Here is an 18,321-nt window from a genome sequence, read left to right on the forward strand (position 1 = left end):
GACTGGCAGACCAAGGTACTAAATGGAAGGAATGACCGTAGGGGTGGAGGGGAGGGAGAGGGCCCTGGAGATGGCTTTGCGGATGAGTCATTCCATCTTGACAAATGATCGGACGTGAGGGGTGTATCTGGGTGACTTGATGGCTGGGATGCAGCGGTGGAAGCAGGGAAATGAGCTTGGCTTCTGCATTATTGAATTTCTGGTATTGATGGGATGTCCAGGTGCAGGTGACAATTAGGTATGTAGAAGCGGGAGCCTGTCCCAGGGGCTGAGCTGCTGGCAGTGCTGTGTGAAGTGTGGACACAGGCCAGGCCCTGAGGTGGGTACTGCAGACCCAGTAGTCACAGTCCCTACCGTCCAAACACACAGTTGTTGTTCTTTGGGGTGGTCATGGCCAGGGAAGGACATGGATTGTCCAGGGGAGGAGGACAGAGCAGGAGAAGACCAAGGACAAGACTCAAGGGAACACCAGTCTTTATGGCAAAAGAAAGGACATTGAGGCCCTGGCCGGTTGGCTCAGCGGTAGAGCGTCGGCCTGGCGTGCGGGGGACCTGGGTTCGATTCCCGGCCAGGGCACAAAGGAGAAGCGCCCATTTGCTTCTCCACCCCCCCCCTCCTCTCTGTCTCTCTCTTCCCCTCCCGCAGCCAAGGCTCCATTGGAGCAAAGATGGCCCGGGCACTGGGGATGGCTCCTTGGCCTCTGCCCCAGGCGCTAGAGTGGCTCTGGTCGCGGCAGAGCGATGCCCCGGAGGGGCAGAGCATCGCCCCCTGGTGGGCAGAGCGTGGCCTCTGGTGGGCATGCCGGGTGGATCCTGGTTGGGCGCATGCGGGAGTCTGTCTGACTGTCTCTCCCTGTTTCCAGCTTCAGAAAAATACAAAAAAAACAAAAAAAAAGAAAGGACATTGAGATTGTGCAGGCAGTGAGCTGGGAGGAGAACCGGGAGGAGGAAGCAGGGAGAGGCCCAGCATCCAGTGTCATCAGAAGGCTGGACTGCTGGACCTCTGCCCTCCCTCTTTCCCATATTCCCGGCCTCTGTGTTCCCTGCCCACTGCACCTTCCTCTGCACTGTCCTCGCCCAGTCCCCGACTCCCAGCCTCAGCCCTTTGTGTCTCTCTTCTCAGCCATGCACAGGACCTTCCAAACCGACCTCTACCTGCTGCGTCTCCGGGCTGCCCGTGCCTACGTGCAGGCCCTGGAGTCCAGCCTGAGCCCCGTGTCTGCCACAGCCCGGGAGCCGCTCAAGCTCCATGCTGTGGTGAGCACCCAGGTGTGGGGTGTGGGGTCAGCAGCCTCAGGATCAGAGGGGCAGAGGTCAGGGGTGGTGGGGAACCCTTTAGCCCCAGAGCCAATTCCAAGCCAAGGTCCCATGCCCCCTTCTCACTTCCCCACAGGCCCAGAGGCCAAGTTCTATGTCCTCCTTTGTGAGAGAGCACGCTCAGCTTCTGTGCTGCCTCCTCCCCACAACAAGCCACAAAGGGACCCTCATTCCAGGCTGTGCATCAGACAAGCCCCCAGACTGGGGGCAGGGCACGACAAGTAGTCACCTTGGGACGTTTCTCCACAGGAGCCCCGAGGGACACTTCCCACTGTAGTCCAGGGAAGAAAGCTGTTCGTTTCAGTGACTGTAGGCAGCCCATGGTGTCAGGACTGCCCAGTACAGGGGAGGGCCATCCTGAGGCCGGCACGGGCACAAGGAGGGAGAGGAGCCCAAAACTCAGACACTGTGGCCTCACGGTCATCAGGGCTCCAGCCAGCTCGAAGTGGGTCCCAAGGGTGTGCCATCTGTCCCAACTGGGTTTCTGATTTCTCTTTCCCTAAAGAAACTGGAAGAGATAGACAGGAAGAAGCTATAGAGCAACTAGGGGTAAGAGGGAGGGAACTGAAATCGTTGTGGCTACCATAGAGTGAGAGGGAGGTGGGTCAGGCCCCGGGAAGAGGGGCAGGGACACTGGTGAGCACACAGGTGGGAGCTGGGGCGTGTCCCAAGGCTGGCTGTGCCTCTGACCAACTTGTTGAGTGGCCTCTATGAAGTCCCTTCTCCTCCCTGGGCCTTTGCTGATCCCTGTACCCACCGGAGCCAGCCTTCCGACTTCTGTGCCTTTTGAGGGGCAGACGAGCATTGCATTAGAACAGTGGGAGTAGGTTGACTCCAGGTCATTGATGAAGAGGCAGGCAGGGCCAGGGCATATCGTACTCTGTGCCCAAGGCCACGAGGTCCTGAGGGCTTTCTCTACCACTCCACCCTCCCCATAGGTTCAGGGCCTGGGCCCCACCTTTAAGCTCACACTTCACCTGCAAAACACGTCCGCGGCCCGCCCCATCCTGGGGCTGCTGGTCTGCTTCCTGTACAACGAGGTGCTCTATGCCCTGCCTCGGGCCTTCTTCAAGGTATTGACCTGCTCCCTGAGACCTGGAGTGGGAAAGGCGGGGTGGGGGCTGATTAAATGCCCACAGAGCCTCCGCCAGGTCAGAGGTGAGGGCTGGCAGGGGCCTGCAGCCAGAGGTCAGGCTAGGACACAGCCAGGGCCTCTCGGGAGAGTGCCCAAGTCCTGCCTTAGGTGTCTTACTCGTAGCCTGCGGGAGGTCTCAGACACACGCAGCACGTGCTGGGAGAAAGGCCATGCCCACCCTCCTGTGCCCCTCCCAGAAGCCTGTGGGTGCTGGGGGGTCCCAGAGCCCACCCTGCTTCACAGCCACTCCTGCAGCAGCTACAGGGGCCTGTCTCTGCCTCCGGGAAATCTTCCACAGAGTGAAGGGTTTCCTCTGGCATGAGGGCTGATTTTCTTTCCTCTTTGTCTTCAAACTTAGGTCCCCTTGTTGGTGCCAGGGCTCAGCTACCCCCTGGAGACCTTTGTGGAGAGTCTCAGTGACAAGGGCAGCTCAGACATTATCAAGGTAGGTGACGGTTGGTACTGCTTGGGGAGGACAGGGGGAGTGAGTGTGGGTAAGGCCCCTCATGACTACCAGGGCAGGGGGGTATCTGCACAGCTCCCTATCCCTTCTGACAGAGCCCTGGTGGCCTGCTGTTAGGGCAGTGCAGACCACCAGGCCAGGCTTGACCTCTTCAGGGAGCAGGGGCTGCATGGGGCATATCCCGACTGCCATGGGCGCCTGCTCCGTAGGTGCTGGTGCTTCGAGAAGGCCAGAGTGCACCCCTGCTGAGTGCCCATATCAACATGCCTGTGAGCGAGGGACTGGTGACTGCCTGACACCGGGGCTGGTGTTGAAGCCCCTGTGGAGTCCGGACCAGGAAGATTCAGCCCCTCCCGCTGAGCTGTCCTTACGTGGCCCAGCCCACTCCCTGCACAGCAGGGTACTGGGGTGACAGCTTCCCTCGCCCCTCCTGAGCTCCCCTTTCTCAGCACCCGACCACTGGGTGGCCTGTAGCCCTGGTCAGGGAGTACCTAGAAGGTGCAGCTCCTCTGCCTGGGGGGATGCAGGCAGTAGCCCCCTGGCTCCTGCTGCTCCTCCGCCCTCCACACTGGCCTCCAGAAACCACAGCCTGGTCTGGAGGAAGAGCCCTGAAGCGGTCGAGGTGGACGGAGGGGCGCAGGCCCAGCCTTCTCCGCTGCTCCCCTTAGGCACATCGTTCACGTTGCTGCTGGCCCAGGCACGAGTTGGCGAGGACCTGGCCCAGGACAACCAGAGGCTTTTCTTGAAGACTGAGCCCCCCATTGCTCCCTGGAGATCCCAAGGGTTGGCTGCTGCCAGTTCAGCCTGAAGCAAACCCCATGCCCTGATCTCCCTGCATGAGCTGAGCAGAGGCCCAGAGAACAACTGCCACTTTTCTGAAGTCTTGGGCGCAGACGAGGTCTCAGGCCTGTGATGTTCCGTGTAGGGGACATAGGGTGCCCATGCAGGAGCCAGCAGCCCCAGCCCCTGCCAAGCTCCTGAAGACCACACGGCCCCTGCTTCTGACCGGGATGCTCGGGCCCAGGACGAACACCCAGGAGAGGAAGGCTCAGCTGGACAGAGCAGAAAGGGCACTGGGGGACGGAGCAGGGGCATAGCCAGGGCCCTGGGGCGGTGGCACTGGAGGCAGAAGCCTAGAACTTCCAAGTGAAGCAGTCATGTTAGTATAAGCTTCACCTGGCAGAGGCCATATTGTGAGAATTAACCAGAAAGGTACAGACCAGAGGCTTGAGCGAGGTAGAAGACCAAACAAAGGAACATGTTTTGGACCACGGGCCAGAGACCCACAGTCACAGCCCACATATCTTGAAGCCCTGGCCAGTCTGCCTGGCCCACCTCACAGCACCCTGGGGGTCACTATACCTTCCCCTCTCTGAGCAGGCGCACCCTGGTGTGCGGCGACAACTCAGCTCGTGGGAAGTAACCGAGTCCCTGGGGACTTCCGTTTCCCCCTGTGTAAAATGCAGCAGTTTGACCAGGTTCAGCTCGAACATCCTCTGAGCTTAGCAGCCCCTCTAGAGGAAATGGAGTTGGCTCCAGAAAAGGGGACACTTGACAGGAATAACTGCAGAGCATCTACCTGTGAGGTCAACGGCCCCAAGCTGTCACTGCCAGGCAACAGCCTCTGTACCCAAGACACAGTAAAGGGCTAGGCTGACACTGCCCACAGCCACCCTCTGTTCCCCTTAAAGGATGCATTCTGGGGACAGGTTAAGGGAAGCAAGGGGTCTAGACCAAAAAGCGCCCCTCCCCATCCTCTGCATGGCCAGGCCACGCGCGATGCAGACCGAGTGGGTCAGCGCAGTGAGATGTTTCCAGACCGAACCAACTGAGGCACCGCTGGAACAAGCAGGAGGTTTAGCCTGGAAATGGAAAGACAGGTAGAGGGAGTGTCACTGTCAGCCAGAGAGACTTCAACTTACCCTGACGAGCTTTCTGAGACAGCTTGTCAGAGAAGGAAGTGCCTCCAGTGAGCCCTTTGTCACTTGAGCTGTCACCGGAGCTGGGCTATTGCTGTGCAGGTTATGTTGAGCCAGGTGACCTTACAGTCCCTTTCACCCCTGGTCAAGTGATGAGCTGTGTGAACTCAGAACAAAAAAGTCTGCTCTGGGTTCTCTCCATATCTGTTCATGATGATGGAAGCAGGGACGCTGCCCCTATGCCAGCACCTAACATGCACATATAGTATGTGAACCCAGTACTAGTACTAAGAAATGCACGTACCTTGGTGCATTGGACAGTGACGTAAGGCAATGGGAAGCAAGAAAGAGTGCACGGTACCTAGCGCCCTCACTAGTTAGGACTCCAGGGTACTGGTGTCTGAAAAACATATCTAAAAACGTACCTACTTAGTACTATGGAATTAGACACTTTAGCAAGAAGAAAGAGCCTGTCCTCATTCCCCAGTATTGCTCTCCTGCTACATTTTCAGTTATCTCAGCTATTTATAGTATTTTTGTAATATGCTTAAACTAGGCTTGTTTAATTTATCAACGAGTGACATGATCTGTCGGCCGCCTGTCATACCCAACAAGGCTTCAGCTCTTCTGTGACAGCACCTGCCCCCTCCTTTGCTCTCCAGCTTTTAGGTAAATCGATATTCACTTTTTGGATTACAGTTTATATTAGTGTGAAAGTTATTCACTGTGAGCCAAAAATTGGGCTAACATTAAATTACTTTTTGGGTACTTCTTTCTTTTTCATGGACTTCATAATTACCATTTTTTTCATTTACTTAGTTTTCTATGTGAATCAGTTGCTAATTCTTCCCTCACCTGGTCTGAGCCCTTCTTCTGCACATGGGCCTCCATCCCTTGAGGTGGGGTGGGTGGGGGTGTTGAGCTGCTGAGCCCTCCTGGGATTCCTGCTGCCATGGGCTGGGCAGGACCCCGGCTCCTGGGCCCTTGTCTGCCTCCCCCATCGTTCTGTTAGCCCTCATTTGAAAATGCATGTCCACAGGTGCCTTCTTTAAAAAGTCACTAGAGTTAACATTTTATAAGGCAGTTTGTCTGAAATTTTCTTTATACTATTCATACATGTATGTGACAGTTTGGGCCATAAAATTTGAAGGTAAAAATCATTTTCCTGCGAGAAAAATCATTTTTTTTTTTTTTTTTTCCTTTTCAATTTTCTGAAGCTGGAAACGGGGAGAGACAGTCAGACAGACTCCCGCATGCGCCCGACCGGGATCCACCCGGCACGCCCACCATGGGGCGATGCTCTGCCCATCCTGGGCGTCGCCATATTGCGACCAGAGCCACTCTAGCGCCTGAGGCAGAGGCCATAGAGCCATCCCCAGCGCCCGGGCCATCTTTGCTCCAATGGAGCCTTGGCTGCAGGAGGGGAAGAGAGAGACAGAGAGGAAAGCGCGGCGGAGGGGTGGAGAAGCAAATGGGCGCTTCTCCTGTGTGCCCTGGCCGGGAATCGAGCCCGGGTCCTCCGCACGCTAGGCCGACGCTCTACCGCTGAGCCAACCAGCCAGGGCGAAAAATCATTTTTAAGCAGTGCTCCCTTGTATTTTTATTTTGGCAAGGCTGTTGAGAAGTCCCGTGCTGTAGAAGACCTCACTGTGTTATCTGTGTGTGTGGGTGGAGACGGCCGGCCTTCCGTTCTGGCACATTTCCTCCCGTTTTCTCTGGGCTCCTGGGTAAGCCCAGCATCTGGAAACCCTCCAGCTTTCTTCGTTCTTCTCTCCTACTGTTTTTTTGAGAAATTTTTTTAATTTTTCGGATCGTCTCTGAAATTATTATTATTTTTTAATTTATTTTTTATTTATTTATTTTAGAGGAGAGAGAGAGAGAAAGGGGGGGAGGAGCAGGAAGCATCAACTCCCATATGTGCCTTGACCAGGCAAGCCTGGGGTTTTAAACCAGCGACCTCAGCATTCCAGGTCGACACTTTATCCACTGCGCCACCACAGGTCAGGCTTATTTTTATTTTTTTATGGAATGTTTCACGAATTTGCATGTCATCCTCGTACAGGGGCCACGCTAATATCTCTATTATTCCAGTTTTGTACATGTGCTGCTGAAGCAAGCACTCTGAAATTGTTTTTAAAATACTATTATTTTAGCCTGACCAGGCAGTGGCGCAGTGGGTAGAGCGTCGGACTGGGATGCGGAAGTACCCAGGTTCGAGACCCCGAGGTCGCCAGCTTGAGTGTGGGCTCATCTGGTGTGAGCAAAAAGCTCACCAGCTTGGACCCAAGGTCGCTGACTTGAGCAAGGGGTTACTCAGTGTGCTGAAGGCTCACGGTCAAGGCACATATGAGAAAGCAATGAACAACTAAGGTGTTGCAACGAAAAACTGATGATTGATGCTTCTCATCTCTTTCCATTCCTGTCTGTCCGTCCCTGTCTATCCCTCTCTCTGACTCTCGCTCTGTCTCTGAAATAAATAAAAAATTTAAAAAAATACTATTATTTTAATTCTCAACTCATTTTGTTCTCTGTTCAATCTTTAATTATGGTGTCTTTTCAATGACATAGTTGAGCTTAACAATACCATCAATCAGCTAGATATAACTGACATCTATAGACTATTTCAGCAAGAGCAGGATACACTTTTTTTCTGAAGCTCACGTGGTACATTTACCAAGATAGACCACATTCTGAGCCATAGGAAACACCTTAACAAACTTAATCGAATAGAAATCATATAGGCCCTGGCTGGTTGGCTCAGTGGTAGAGCGTTGGCCCAGCATGTGAATGTCCCAGGTTCGATTCCCAGCCAGGGGACATAGGAGAAGCAATCATCTGCTTCTCCACCCCTATCCCTCCCATCCTCTCTCTTCCTCTTCTGCAGCCATGGCTCTGTTGGAGCAAGTTGGCTGTGGGTGCTGAGGATGGCTCCATGGCTTCCGCCTGAGGTGCTAAGAAGAGCTTGGCTGCTGAGCAACAGAGCAACACCCTAGATGGGCAGAGCATTTGTCCCCTGGTGGGCTTGCTGGGTGAAACCCGGTTGGGCGCACGCAGGAGTCTCTCTCCTTTCACTTGGAAAAAGAAGGGAAAAAATTAGAAATCATACACTGTCTGCTGTCAGATCAAAATGGAATTAACTGGGACCCTGGCCGGTTGGCTCAGCGGTAGAGCATCGGCCTGGCATGCGGAAGTCCTGGTTTCGATTCCCGGCCAGGGCACACAGAAGAGGCGCCCATCTGCTTCTCCACCCCTCCCCCTCTCCTTCCTCTCTGTTTCTCTCTTCCCTTCCCGCAGCCAAGGCTCCATTGGAGCAAAAGATGGCCCGGGCGCTGGGGATGGCTCCTTGGCCTCTGCCCCAGGCGCTAGAGTGGCTCTGGTCGCAACAGAGCGACGCCCCGGATGGGCAGAGCATTGCCCCCTGGTGGGTGTGCCGGGTGGATCCCGGTCGGGCACATGCGGGAGTCTGTCTGACTGCCTCCCAGTTTCCAGCTTCAGAAAAATACAAAAAATACAAAAAAAAAAAGGAATTAACTGGAAAATTCAATTTCACGTAAATGTTGATTTTCCCCAAATTGATCTATAGATCCAGTGGGTTCCTTCATAATCTCAAAGGGTTTTTTACTGGTGGAACTTGACAAGCTGATTCTAAAATCTATATAGAAACGCAAGGACCAAGAATAGATCTTAGGGATCATACACAGGGCTAGATATAGTGACCAGTGGGACAATATAGAAAAATAAACTGGTATACTCAAAGGGTCACTACACAGCAAGGAAAAGGAATGCCTACAGCTGCACACATTAATTTGGACAAATCTCAAAAACTTAATAGTGAGTAAAAAACCAAGTCACAAAAGAAGCACAGTATGATTCCATTTATATCAAATTCAAAAGCATGCAAAACCAGTACAAACGTAATAAAATTACAAAGCCAAGCCAGGGATGATTAAGACAGCAGTGTGTCCTACCAGAGAGGGGCACAACAGTGACAGCACAGTCGGGGTGGGAGGGCGCTGCTTCTTTTTATTTATTTATTTATTTTTGTATTTTTCTGAAGCTGGAAATGGGGATAGACAGTCAGACAGACTCCCACATGTGCCCGACCCGGATCCACCCGGCATGACCACCAGGGGGCGATGCTCTGCCCATCTGGGGCGTCACTCTGTCGCGACCACAGCCATTCTAGCGCCTGAGGCGGAGGCCACAGAGCCATCCTCAGCGCCCGGGCCATCTTTGCTCCAATGGAGCCTCAGCTGCGGGAGGGGAAGAGAGAGACAGAGAGGAAGAAGAGGGGGAGGGGTGGAGAAGCAGATGGGCGCTTCTCCTGTGTGCCCTGGCCGGGAATCGAACCCGGGACTTCTGCACGCCAGGCCGACGCTCTACCACTGAGCCAACCGGCCAGGGCGCTTCTCTTTATTTTAAAATATTTTCTTACATCTCAGTTTTAATTAAAAAACAACAACAAGAAAAGATATTTTGGAGGAGGGGTAAAGCAAAGGAGGAAATCGGCAGTCTGCCAATGCTTATGTACAGCATAGTGCCAGGCACACCACGTTCCTAACGCAGGTAAAAAATAGCAATGGAGCATGCCCTTTGGAAAAACAAAAGTCCTAGCAGCTCAAACCTTGGTGGGCACAGGCAGGGTGTGCCAGAAGGGTGGGATTCTTTGAGGGTTCTTGGCTGAAGCCTGCCATGTCACTAGAGCAGGGGTCCCCAAACTACGGCCCGCGGGCCGCATGCGGCCCCCTGAGGCCATTTATCTGGCCCCCGCTGCACTTCCGGAAGGGGCACCTCTTTTTTTTTTTTTTTTTTCCTTTTCTGCATTTTTCTGAAGCTGGAAACAGGGAGGCAGACAGACTCCCACATGTGCCCGACCCGGATCCACCCGGCATGACCACCAGGGGGCGATGCTCTGCCCATCTGGGGCGTCACTCTGTCGCGACCACAGCCATTCTAGCGCCTGAGGCGGAGGCCACAGAGCCATCCTCAGTGCCCGGGCCATCTTTGCTCCAATGGAGCCTCAGCTGCGGGAGGGGAAGAGAGAGACAGAGAGGAAGGAGAGGGGGAGGGGTGGAGAAGCAGATGGGCGCTTCTCCTGTGTGCCCTGGCCGGAAATCGAACCGGGGACTTCCACAAACCAGGCTGATGCTCTACCACTGAGCCAACCGGCCAGGGCCAAGGGGCACCTCTTTCATTGGTGGTCAGTGAGAGGAGCATAGTTCCCATTGAAATACTGGTCAGTTTGTTGATTTAAATTTACTTGTTCTTTATTTTAAATATTGTATTTGTTCCCGTTTTGTTTTTTACTTTAAAATAAAATATGTACAGTGTGCATAGGGATTTGTTCATAGTTTTTTTTATAGTCTGGCCCTCCAACGGTCTGAAGGACAGTGAACTGGCCCCCTGTGTAAAAAGTTTGGGGACCCCTGCACTAGAGGATGCTCCCACCCAAGCACATCTGTAGACTTTCATTTAGCCCCATTTCACAGCCTCAGCCATTCTGTGGTCCCCAGATGTGACAATCAGAGAAACCGGAAACAGCAGCTGGGCAACAGTGAGGGGCCAGAAACCCACAAGGATGGAGGGAATCCAAGAACCAAGTGGGCACTTTATTAACCTGGCAAAGGGGCAGCAAGGCTGGCTGAGCAGCCCTTGTCAAAACCTCAACTGCACCAGGGGGTCACTGAAAGAGGCAGAATCGCAGGGCCACGCCCTGGATACTAGGAGTCCAAGCTGGGCAGGGGCAAGGCCAAGGATGGGGCTGGAGTTGCTGAAAGCAGGCGTTAAATACCAACCTGCCTCCCATCCTGAGGCTGGGGTTGGGCCTGAGATAAGCAATGAGCCCCCTCTCCTGCCCCTCCCTCCCTGCACAGCTCTGGCTCTCCCTGGAGTCAGGAGGTCATATGTCCCACACCAGCTGTGGTCTGGAAGGTGATCCCGTCCCCGGGCAGAGGCGAGGTCAGGAAGGGCCAGAGCCAGACGAGGATCCAGCGGGGCCCCAGGGCTGCCTGCAGGTTGTGGCAGAGGCCAAGGTCATAAGTATGCTGGCCCCGCGCCCACTCCCATGTGGTCTGACCTCGGAGCAGCAGCGTCCCATGGAAGAGCAGCCCAGCCCCGCACAACAGCGCGCCCGCCACGCACGTGTCGGTCACGAAGGCCAGCGCGAACTGGGCCAGAGACACTCTGCCTGTGAGGAGAGAGCAAAGAGTCAGGGGCAGCAGAAGGCCCAGTCCGTAGAGCCCGGCTCCCGCCCTCCTTCCATCCCAACCGTCCACCATGAAGCAGAGCTCTCCCTCCTCTGTCCCCCCAGCAAACACTAAGGCCCTGCTCCTGGCCTGCCCCTGCTGGGTGATGGGGACACACCAGTGAACTAGGCAGACACAGTCCCCTGGCTCACACATGCCTTTCCTTCATGTATCACAAACTTGTGAGCATCTCTGGTGCCACTAGGCACCGCAAACTCCAGAACGAATGGTAGATGGCAGCACCTCTGACCTCGGGGAGCTCACAGACATGCAAGAGGTCCCTTCTCAGTGACTCACAGCTCTGCCGTGTGTTACCATGAAAAAGCAGAGCACTGTATACCATCCTGGCCCACAGGAAGTGGTTAAGTATCTGTTTTACTGAGAACTACAAGATGCCATGATACATTATGCTGAAAGAAGCCAGACACAAAAGGTAGAATGCCATTTAAGGAAGTTTTTTTTTAAAATGTTCTAGAATTATTATTTTATTTATTCATTTTAGAGAGGAGAGACAGAGGGGGGGAGAGAGAGAGAGAGAGGAGCAAGAAGCATCAACTCCCATATGTGCCTTGACCAGGCAAGCTCAGGGTTTCGAACCAGCAACCTCAGTGTTTCCAGGTCGACGCTTTATCCACTGCGCCACCACAGGTCAGGCGGTAGAATGCCATTTATATGAACTATCCCAAATGGGCAAATCCATAGAGAGAGTGATCCAGTGGTTGACAGGGGCTGGGGGGACTTGGGAGGAATGGGGGAGTGACTGCTTAATGGGTACCTATGGGCTTCTTCGTGGGGTGATTAAAACATTCTGGAATTAGTGGTGATGGTTGTGCAATATTGTGAATATACTAAATGCCACTGAACTGTGCATCTGGAAAGGGCTAAAATGATTAAGTTCATATTATGTGGATTTTACTTTAATAAAGAACCTGTGCGGGGAGATGCCGTGCAAACTCACTAAGAGGCTAAGGGAAATGGACGTCATCTGGCACTTTGACGAAGCGACATTCTAGGTGGTGCCTGAAGGATAAGGAAGTATTTGCTCGGTGAAGAGGGAGAAAACATTCTGCTTGAAGGTTCTAAGGCAGGAATGGAGAGCTGCCTGCGTGACAGGTGAGTAGATGGTTCTGGAAGCTCAGGCTGGACAGATGTGTGGGTAGTTGGTACACAGGCAGTTTGGAGTCAACCCCCACCCCCACCCCTACCCCAGGTATGTAGAGAGAGATGAGAATGGGGCTTCGAAAGGAGACTCTTAGGAACCAGATAAAGAAGAGAAAGGGAAGTCGGAAAGGAAGGAGGAAACCCAAAGTACAGGCTGTCGGTGACACCAGGGTTGCGAGCCCTTCAAGGAAGTTAGAGGTCAGCAGTTTTGAGGCTGAAAGGTCTCGTGCATGAAGCAAGAAAATTCAAAAGGTTTTGTGGAGACAGAGCCCCGGGGACTGTGGCAGTCTCAGAGGAGTGGTGCAGGCCGAAGCTGGTTTGGAACAGGCGGAGGAATGGGTGAGAGCCCATGAGCAGAGGCGGCCAGCAGGGGGAGCCTGGAGTGGCAGGAGGGACGGCTAGCCCACAGTGTGAGGCCTCTGAGGAGAAGCTGGGGACGGTCAGCCTGGCTTAGAGGTCTGTGGACAGGACCATTCTGAAGGTACCAGCTGATGTCTCATCTCTGTGATGCACTGTCAGGAAATGGGGACTGAGAAGACAGGAGAGTGGGAAGGTTTGGACTGCAGTCATCAAGGGAAGCAAGCTTACAAGAAACTAGGACCGCCAGGCACAGTGGAGGGCCTGCTGAGGTCCGTGGCCATGAACAGAGCACATCCCAACCTGCCATGAAGTACCACGCATCTCTGGCAGTGCCTGGCAGCCAGAGGCCAACACAGGGAAGCCATAGGAAAGGAAGACGGAGCAAAGAGGTTTGAGATGTTAGCAGGAGAATGGTGGGAATGAGGGCTCCAAACTGGACTTGGGGGCGGGGAAGGGACTGATGGACAGAAAGGTGAGGGCCAGAAGCGAACAGAGCGGGTACTGTGCAGTCAAAGAGAGAGATGAAGAGAAGAAGAAGGGGGAGGAGCAGAGAGGGGCGACTGATGGTGACTAGGAAGTTAACACACTTTGTATTCTGACAAGGTCTGGGGAGCGGACATGGGAGTAGGGGAAGGAAGTAAAATGGAGAAGAAGGTGAAGAAGCTGAGTGAGCGGGGCACTGAATCGGTTGTTTGCCCCGACTTCAGACACCCATGATTTCAACAGGGCCCAGAGCTGAGAGAGACTGGGTCCTGGAGCCCAAGTCTTCAGGGACTGACGGCGGTGAATGAGAGGCCATGGATGACCACAGGGAGGTGGGGTGTCACAGGTGCCGCTGGAGGGCTTGAGGCTCAGTGGACTCAGGGGATCATCAAGGAGGGCTGCCCAGGAAGCCAGTGTGGGCGAAGATGACACTGACAACCCCACTGGGTCTCCCGAGGCCTCTCCCCAGGTTGCAGAGAGGGGGACCTTGGGACAGAGCTGAGTTTGGATACAATGGAAAGACACAACTACTCAGAATGGTCAGGGAGTTTAGCAAGTGCAGGACAAGGTTACAGAAGGGACTATGGGTAGAGAGGTCAGGAGGAAAGAGTCCGCGGAAAGTCCAGAGCATTTTGTGGGTGATGAAGAGTATAAAAGATCAGCAGGGCTTTAATCTTGGGTGGCGGGAAAGAGGAATAAATGCATCCTCCCAAACCTGGCTCAATCAGCCTCCCGGTCCAACTCTCCTCCAACTTTCCCCAGCCTATCACTTCCGCTAGCTCCCCACTACCCAGTCACGTAACGGACATCTCATGCCAGCATTCAAAGCCTCCACCACCCAGTCCTAACCTACCGTGCTAGCCTTAATTCTCACAATTTCCATCAAATTTCCTTCACTGCTCCCTGCCCAACAACCAAGCCCTCGCTCAGAACATCCTCATTAGAATACTCCCCCAGTGACCTTCCACTTGTCTCTCCTCCTCTGCCAACACCTCCTAACCCTCCCCTGATTCTCCCAGGCAGGCTGCCATACCTGTGCTCAGGCACTGTACTTTACCATACTGCATACCCAGTTGAATACCAGGTTGTTCCTCATCCCCCACAAATGACAATGGGACTAGGTCCCCACAATACTGCCAATAGTCCCTTCTCCCACTGGAATGTCCCACTGCGAGGGCTTCTGCCTCTCTGGGGAGGCCTCGCAGGCTCCCACCTGTAAGCAGCATGAGCCAGGGCAGCAGGAGGAGAGCTGCGGAGTGGAGGGGAGTGTGGGCTTGCAGGAGAGCGGCCACGGCAGGGCCCAGCAGCACAGAGACATGGAGCAGGACGCCTGCAGCGTGGAGCAGCAGGCACAGGAAGGGACGGTAGTTGTGAAAGCCCACGCAGCGGCCCAACAGGCGGCAGTGGTGGTCCCGACGCAGGATGCAGATGCGGCAGGCAGAGCAGTGCCCGCTGCGTGGTGGCACCTGGCTCTGGCACTGGTAGCAGTAACTGCAAAGAAGGAACCGCAGGATCAGCTCCCCCAGCAGCCCTGTCTCAAGCCCGTGAGCCCATCCTGGGGAAGCAGAGGCTGCCTTCACTAAGCCTCCAGTTCTTCATAGGGAAATGCAGCTGAACACCACTTCCCAGGCCCTGCCCGTTCTAGCACTGTAGGTCTAAGGTCACTTCCAGCTCTGACTGAGGTCACTTCCAGCTCTGATCCTTATTGCTGAGGCCTTTCTCTGGCACCTAAAATCCAGGACCAAATTTCTCACTTCCTCCACAGTGACCACTTGTCCAATTCACCATGAACTATCCCCTGGATTACAGCAACAATCTCTTGACTGGTTTTCCTGATTTTACCTTTGTTCCTTCCTAGTGTAGTCTCACCCCAGTGGCTAGACCAGGGGTCGGGAACTATGGCTCACGAGCCAGATGTGGCTCTTTTGATGGCTGCATCTGGCTCGCAGACAAATCTTTTTTTTTTTAATACAAACACTTTAATTTTGCACAGTTTAGCCCCCACCCCACTATGTAGCATACACTATTTATAACTATATTTAGTATCTTTTTTTTTTTTTTTTACAAAGACAGAGTCAGAGAGAGGAATAGACAGGGACAGACAGACAGGAACAGAGAGATGAGAAGCATTGATCATTAGTTTTTTGTTGCACATTGCGACACCTTAGTTGTTCATTTATTGCTTTCTCATATGTGCCTTGACCGCGGGGGGACCTTCAGCAGACCGAGTAACCCCTTGCTTGAGCCAGCGACCTTGGGTCCAAGCTGGTGAGCTTTTGCTCAAACCAGATGAGCCCGCGCTCAAGCTGGCGACCTCGGGGTCTCGAACCTGGGTCCTTGGCATCCCAGTTCGACGCTCTATCCACTGCGCCACCGCCTGGTCAGGTGACAAATCTTTAATAAAAAAAATAATGTTAAAAATATAAAACATTCTCATGTATTACAATCCATTCATTTCCTACCGCTCATGTTCATGGTTGTGGGTGGCTGAAGCCCATCACAGCTGTCATCCGGGACAACACCAAATTTTGATTGGATAGTGCCTAACGTACACAGGCTGTTGTATAGCTCTCACAAAATTACATTTTTTTTTAATTTATTTTTTACAGAGACAGAGAGTGAGTCAGAGAGAGGGATAGACAGGGACAGACAGGAATGGAGAGAGATGAGAAGCATCAATCATTAGTTTTTCATTGTGCGTTGCAACACCTTAGTTGTTCATTGATTACTTTCTCATATGTGCCTTGACCATGGGCCTTCAGCAGATCGAGTAACCCCTTGCTGGAGCCAGCGACCTTGGGTTCAAGCTAGTGGGCTTTTTGCTCAAACCAGATGAGCCCGCGCTCAAGCTGGCGACCTCGGGGCCTCAAACCTGGGTCCTCTGCATCCCAGTCTGACGATCTTTCCACTGCGCCACCACCTGGTCAGGCCACAAAATTACATTTTAAAATATGTGGCGTTTATGGCTATCTCAGCCAAAATAGTTCCCAACCCCTGGGCTAGACTGATCCTTAAAAATCTAAGTCATGTCTGCCCTGGCTCAGTTGATAGAATGCTGACCCAAGCACAAAGGTTGCCAGTTCGATGCCTGGTCAGCACATATAGGAACAGATCGATGTTCCTGTTTCTCTCTCTCTCTCTTTCCTCCCTCTTTAAAATTAATATTTTTTTAAAAAGTTTTTAAAAATCTAAGTCATGTCCCTCCTGTGCTCAAAACCCGCCAATGAAGCCATGGCCGGTTTGCTCAGTGGTAGAGCGTTGGCCTGGCGTGCAGGAGTCCTGGGTTCGATTCCTGGCCAGGGCACACAGGAGAAGCGCCCATCTGCTTCTCCACCCCTCCCCCTCTCCTTCCTCTCTGTCTCTCTCTTCCCCTCCCGCAGCCAAGGCTCCACTGGAGCAAAAGTTGGCCCGGGTGCTGAGGATGACTCTGTGGCCTCTGCCTCAGGCGCTAGAATGGCTCTGGTTGCAACAGAGCGACGCCCCAGATGGGCAGAGCATCACCCCCTGGTGGGCATGCCGGGTGGATCCCGGACAGGGCGCATGCAGGAGTATGTCTGACTGCCTCCCCGTTTCCAACTTCAGAAAAAATACAAAAAAACCCCAAAAACAAAACCAAACAAATAAACAAACAAAAAACAAAAGAAAAAACCCGCCAATGGGCCTCCATCTCACTTCTGGTAAAAAGCAAAGCCTACAATGTCCTACTAGGTCTTTACATGTCTAATTTCTCTCCTCCCTGCTTCTCACTCCATGTTAGCCACACTGGTTTTCTTGCTGTTTCAAGAACATGCTAAGCACATAACTGCCTTGGAGCCTTTATGTTGTCTGTTCCCTCTGCCTGGAACACTCTTCCCCCAGATTCCCACATGGCTAACTCCTGTACCTTCTTCAAGCCTTCGCTTAAACGCCACCTTCTTAATGAGGCCTACCTTGACCCCCCCCCATTTAAAACTGCAACTTGCACCCCTCCTACCCTGCTCTACTTTTTATTTCCATATCATTCTATATAATTTGCTTATTTATTATGTCTGTAGTTCATCATCTGCCCCTTCCCCCACTGAAATCAGCTCCAGGAGGTCAGGAACCTGTTTTACTGTACCACCAGGGCCTGGAACTCTACTTTGCACATACTAGGTAGCTCAGTAAGCATTTACGAGTGAATGAATGAAACTCCTTCTGGCTCTCCCAACCGAGGTTTTAAAGGGGCTCTCTGGCTCTAACAAGCACATCCTATAGTAATCCAGTTCTAACATCTTCTGGTCCTAGGGTACCTCCCCCTGTCCAAGGCTCCCGCTTCCCAGCCGGATCCCGCGCCCCACTCACGCCCAGCCCTGGCCCAGACCGCGGCCGGCCAGCATCACGCCCCGGATGCTGGGATCTGAGCGCAGGAAAAGCCCCACGTTGCCCAGCAGGTTAAGTAGCTGGAAGGCGGCCAGCGCCAGCTGTAAGGCCCGGGCCAGGGGTCCTAGCGGGGGCGGCCCGGGACCCAGCACCAGCACGTAGGCCAGCTCCAGACCCACCGCCGCGGCCCAAAGCGCGGTGAGCAGGAGGGGCAGCCGCGCGGGCACCCCCTCCTTGCTCCCCACAGCCCAGGGCTGCCCCATGGCCTGGACGCACCCGCTGTCGGATCCCTAGTAACCCACCGCTTCCGTATTGGGGCGGGATAGTGTCAGACGGACGTCTACCACGACCAATGGAAACTCTGAGGGAGGCTGATGCGAGTCACATGGAGCACCCAGCAGATGCGGAGATATGACTGGACGGCCGAAAGGGCCAAAGACTTTCTTGGAATCTTGTTGGCGTTTAGAGCCCAGTAGGGCAGCGCCGTTATAGCCCCGCCCACCCACGGAGGCCCCGCCCCGCCCACAGAAGCCCGCCAGAGAGTCTGGGTATCCTGCATACCCAAGGATTGAGTTGCAACCTCCATGGCGTTGGGGTTTCCCGGCTCAGCACATTCTCCCTCTCTCCCCCTGCCCCAGCCGCCCCGATATTAATAGCCCTGCATCGGCCCATCCAGCTGGCTTGAAGCCTCTCCCCATACTCGAGTGTCTTCTTTCATCACCCCAGAAAACATTCAAAACATCTCTGAGCCTAGGTGTTCCTGACAGCAAAATGGGGATAGGGCTCCCTGTTTCCCACGGGCGCCGAGCAGGAAGAGGGTCAGGAGGAAGCCCAAAGGGCAGTTTTTAGAGCTGTCTGCAGTCACTGTTATTATCTATTATTATCGTCATCTCCACTG

The 18,321-nt window shown here is 53.7% G+C and overlaps 2 protein-coding genes and 1 non-coding gene across 6 annotated transcripts in view; 1 reads left to right on the forward strand and 2 right to left on the reverse strand.

Annotated features, from left to right (window-relative positions):
* BBS1 (Bardet-Biedl syndrome 1) overlaps positions 1–3,946 on the forward strand; it is an 18,279-nt gene extending 14,333 nt beyond the window's left edge. For both annotated transcript variants that reach the window (XM_066252133.1, XM_066252135.1), the window contains exons 14-17: positions 1,123–1,256; positions 2,255–2,389; positions 2,810–2,896; positions 3,124–3,946. In XM_066252133.1, the coding sequence (XP_066108230.1) occupies positions 1,123–1,256; positions 2,255–2,389; positions 2,810–2,896; positions 3,124–3,210 (443 nt within the window). In that variant the 3' untranslated portion in view covers positions 3,211–3,946. The remainder of the gene's footprint in view (positions 1–1,122; positions 1,257–2,254; positions 2,390–2,809; positions 2,897–3,123) is intronic.
* ZDHHC24 (zinc finger DHHC-type containing 24) overlaps positions 1–17,785 on the reverse strand; it is a 24,657-nt gene extending 6,872 nt beyond the window's left edge. The window contains exons 1-4 of one of the 3 annotated variants that reach the window (XM_066252136.1): positions 17,406–17,785; positions 14,296–14,573; positions 10,910–11,020; positions 7,342–7,904 (exon numbers count right to left, since the gene is read on the reverse strand). In XM_066252136.1, the coding sequence (XP_066108233.1) occupies positions 7,591–7,904; positions 10,910–11,020; positions 14,296–14,573; positions 17,406–17,686 (984 nt within the window). In that variant the 5' untranslated portion in view covers positions 17,687–17,785 and the 3' untranslated portion in view covers positions 7,342–7,590. Of the gene's footprint in view, positions 1–7,341; positions 7,905–10,412; positions 11,021–14,295; positions 14,574–17,405 lie in introns of those variants that run through there. The other 2 variants (XM_066252138.1, XM_066252137.1) reach the window with 2 other exon arrangements.
* On the reverse strand, positions 6,851–6,953 carry LOC136321104 (U6 spliceosomal RNA). Its single transcript, XR_010728403.1, has one exon. It is a non-coding gene; the product is annotated as a U6 spliceosomal RNA (small nuclear RNA).
* Positions 17,786–18,321: the final 536 nt, after the last annotated feature.

This window comes from Saccopteryx bilineata, chromosome 1 (genome assembly GCF_036850765.1).
Source record: "Saccopteryx bilineata isolate mSacBil1 chromosome 1, mSacBil1_pri_phased_curated, whole genome shotgun sequence".
NCBI classification, from domain to species: domain Eukaryota; kingdom Metazoa; phylum Chordata; class Mammalia; order Chiroptera; family Emballonuridae; genus Saccopteryx; species Saccopteryx bilineata.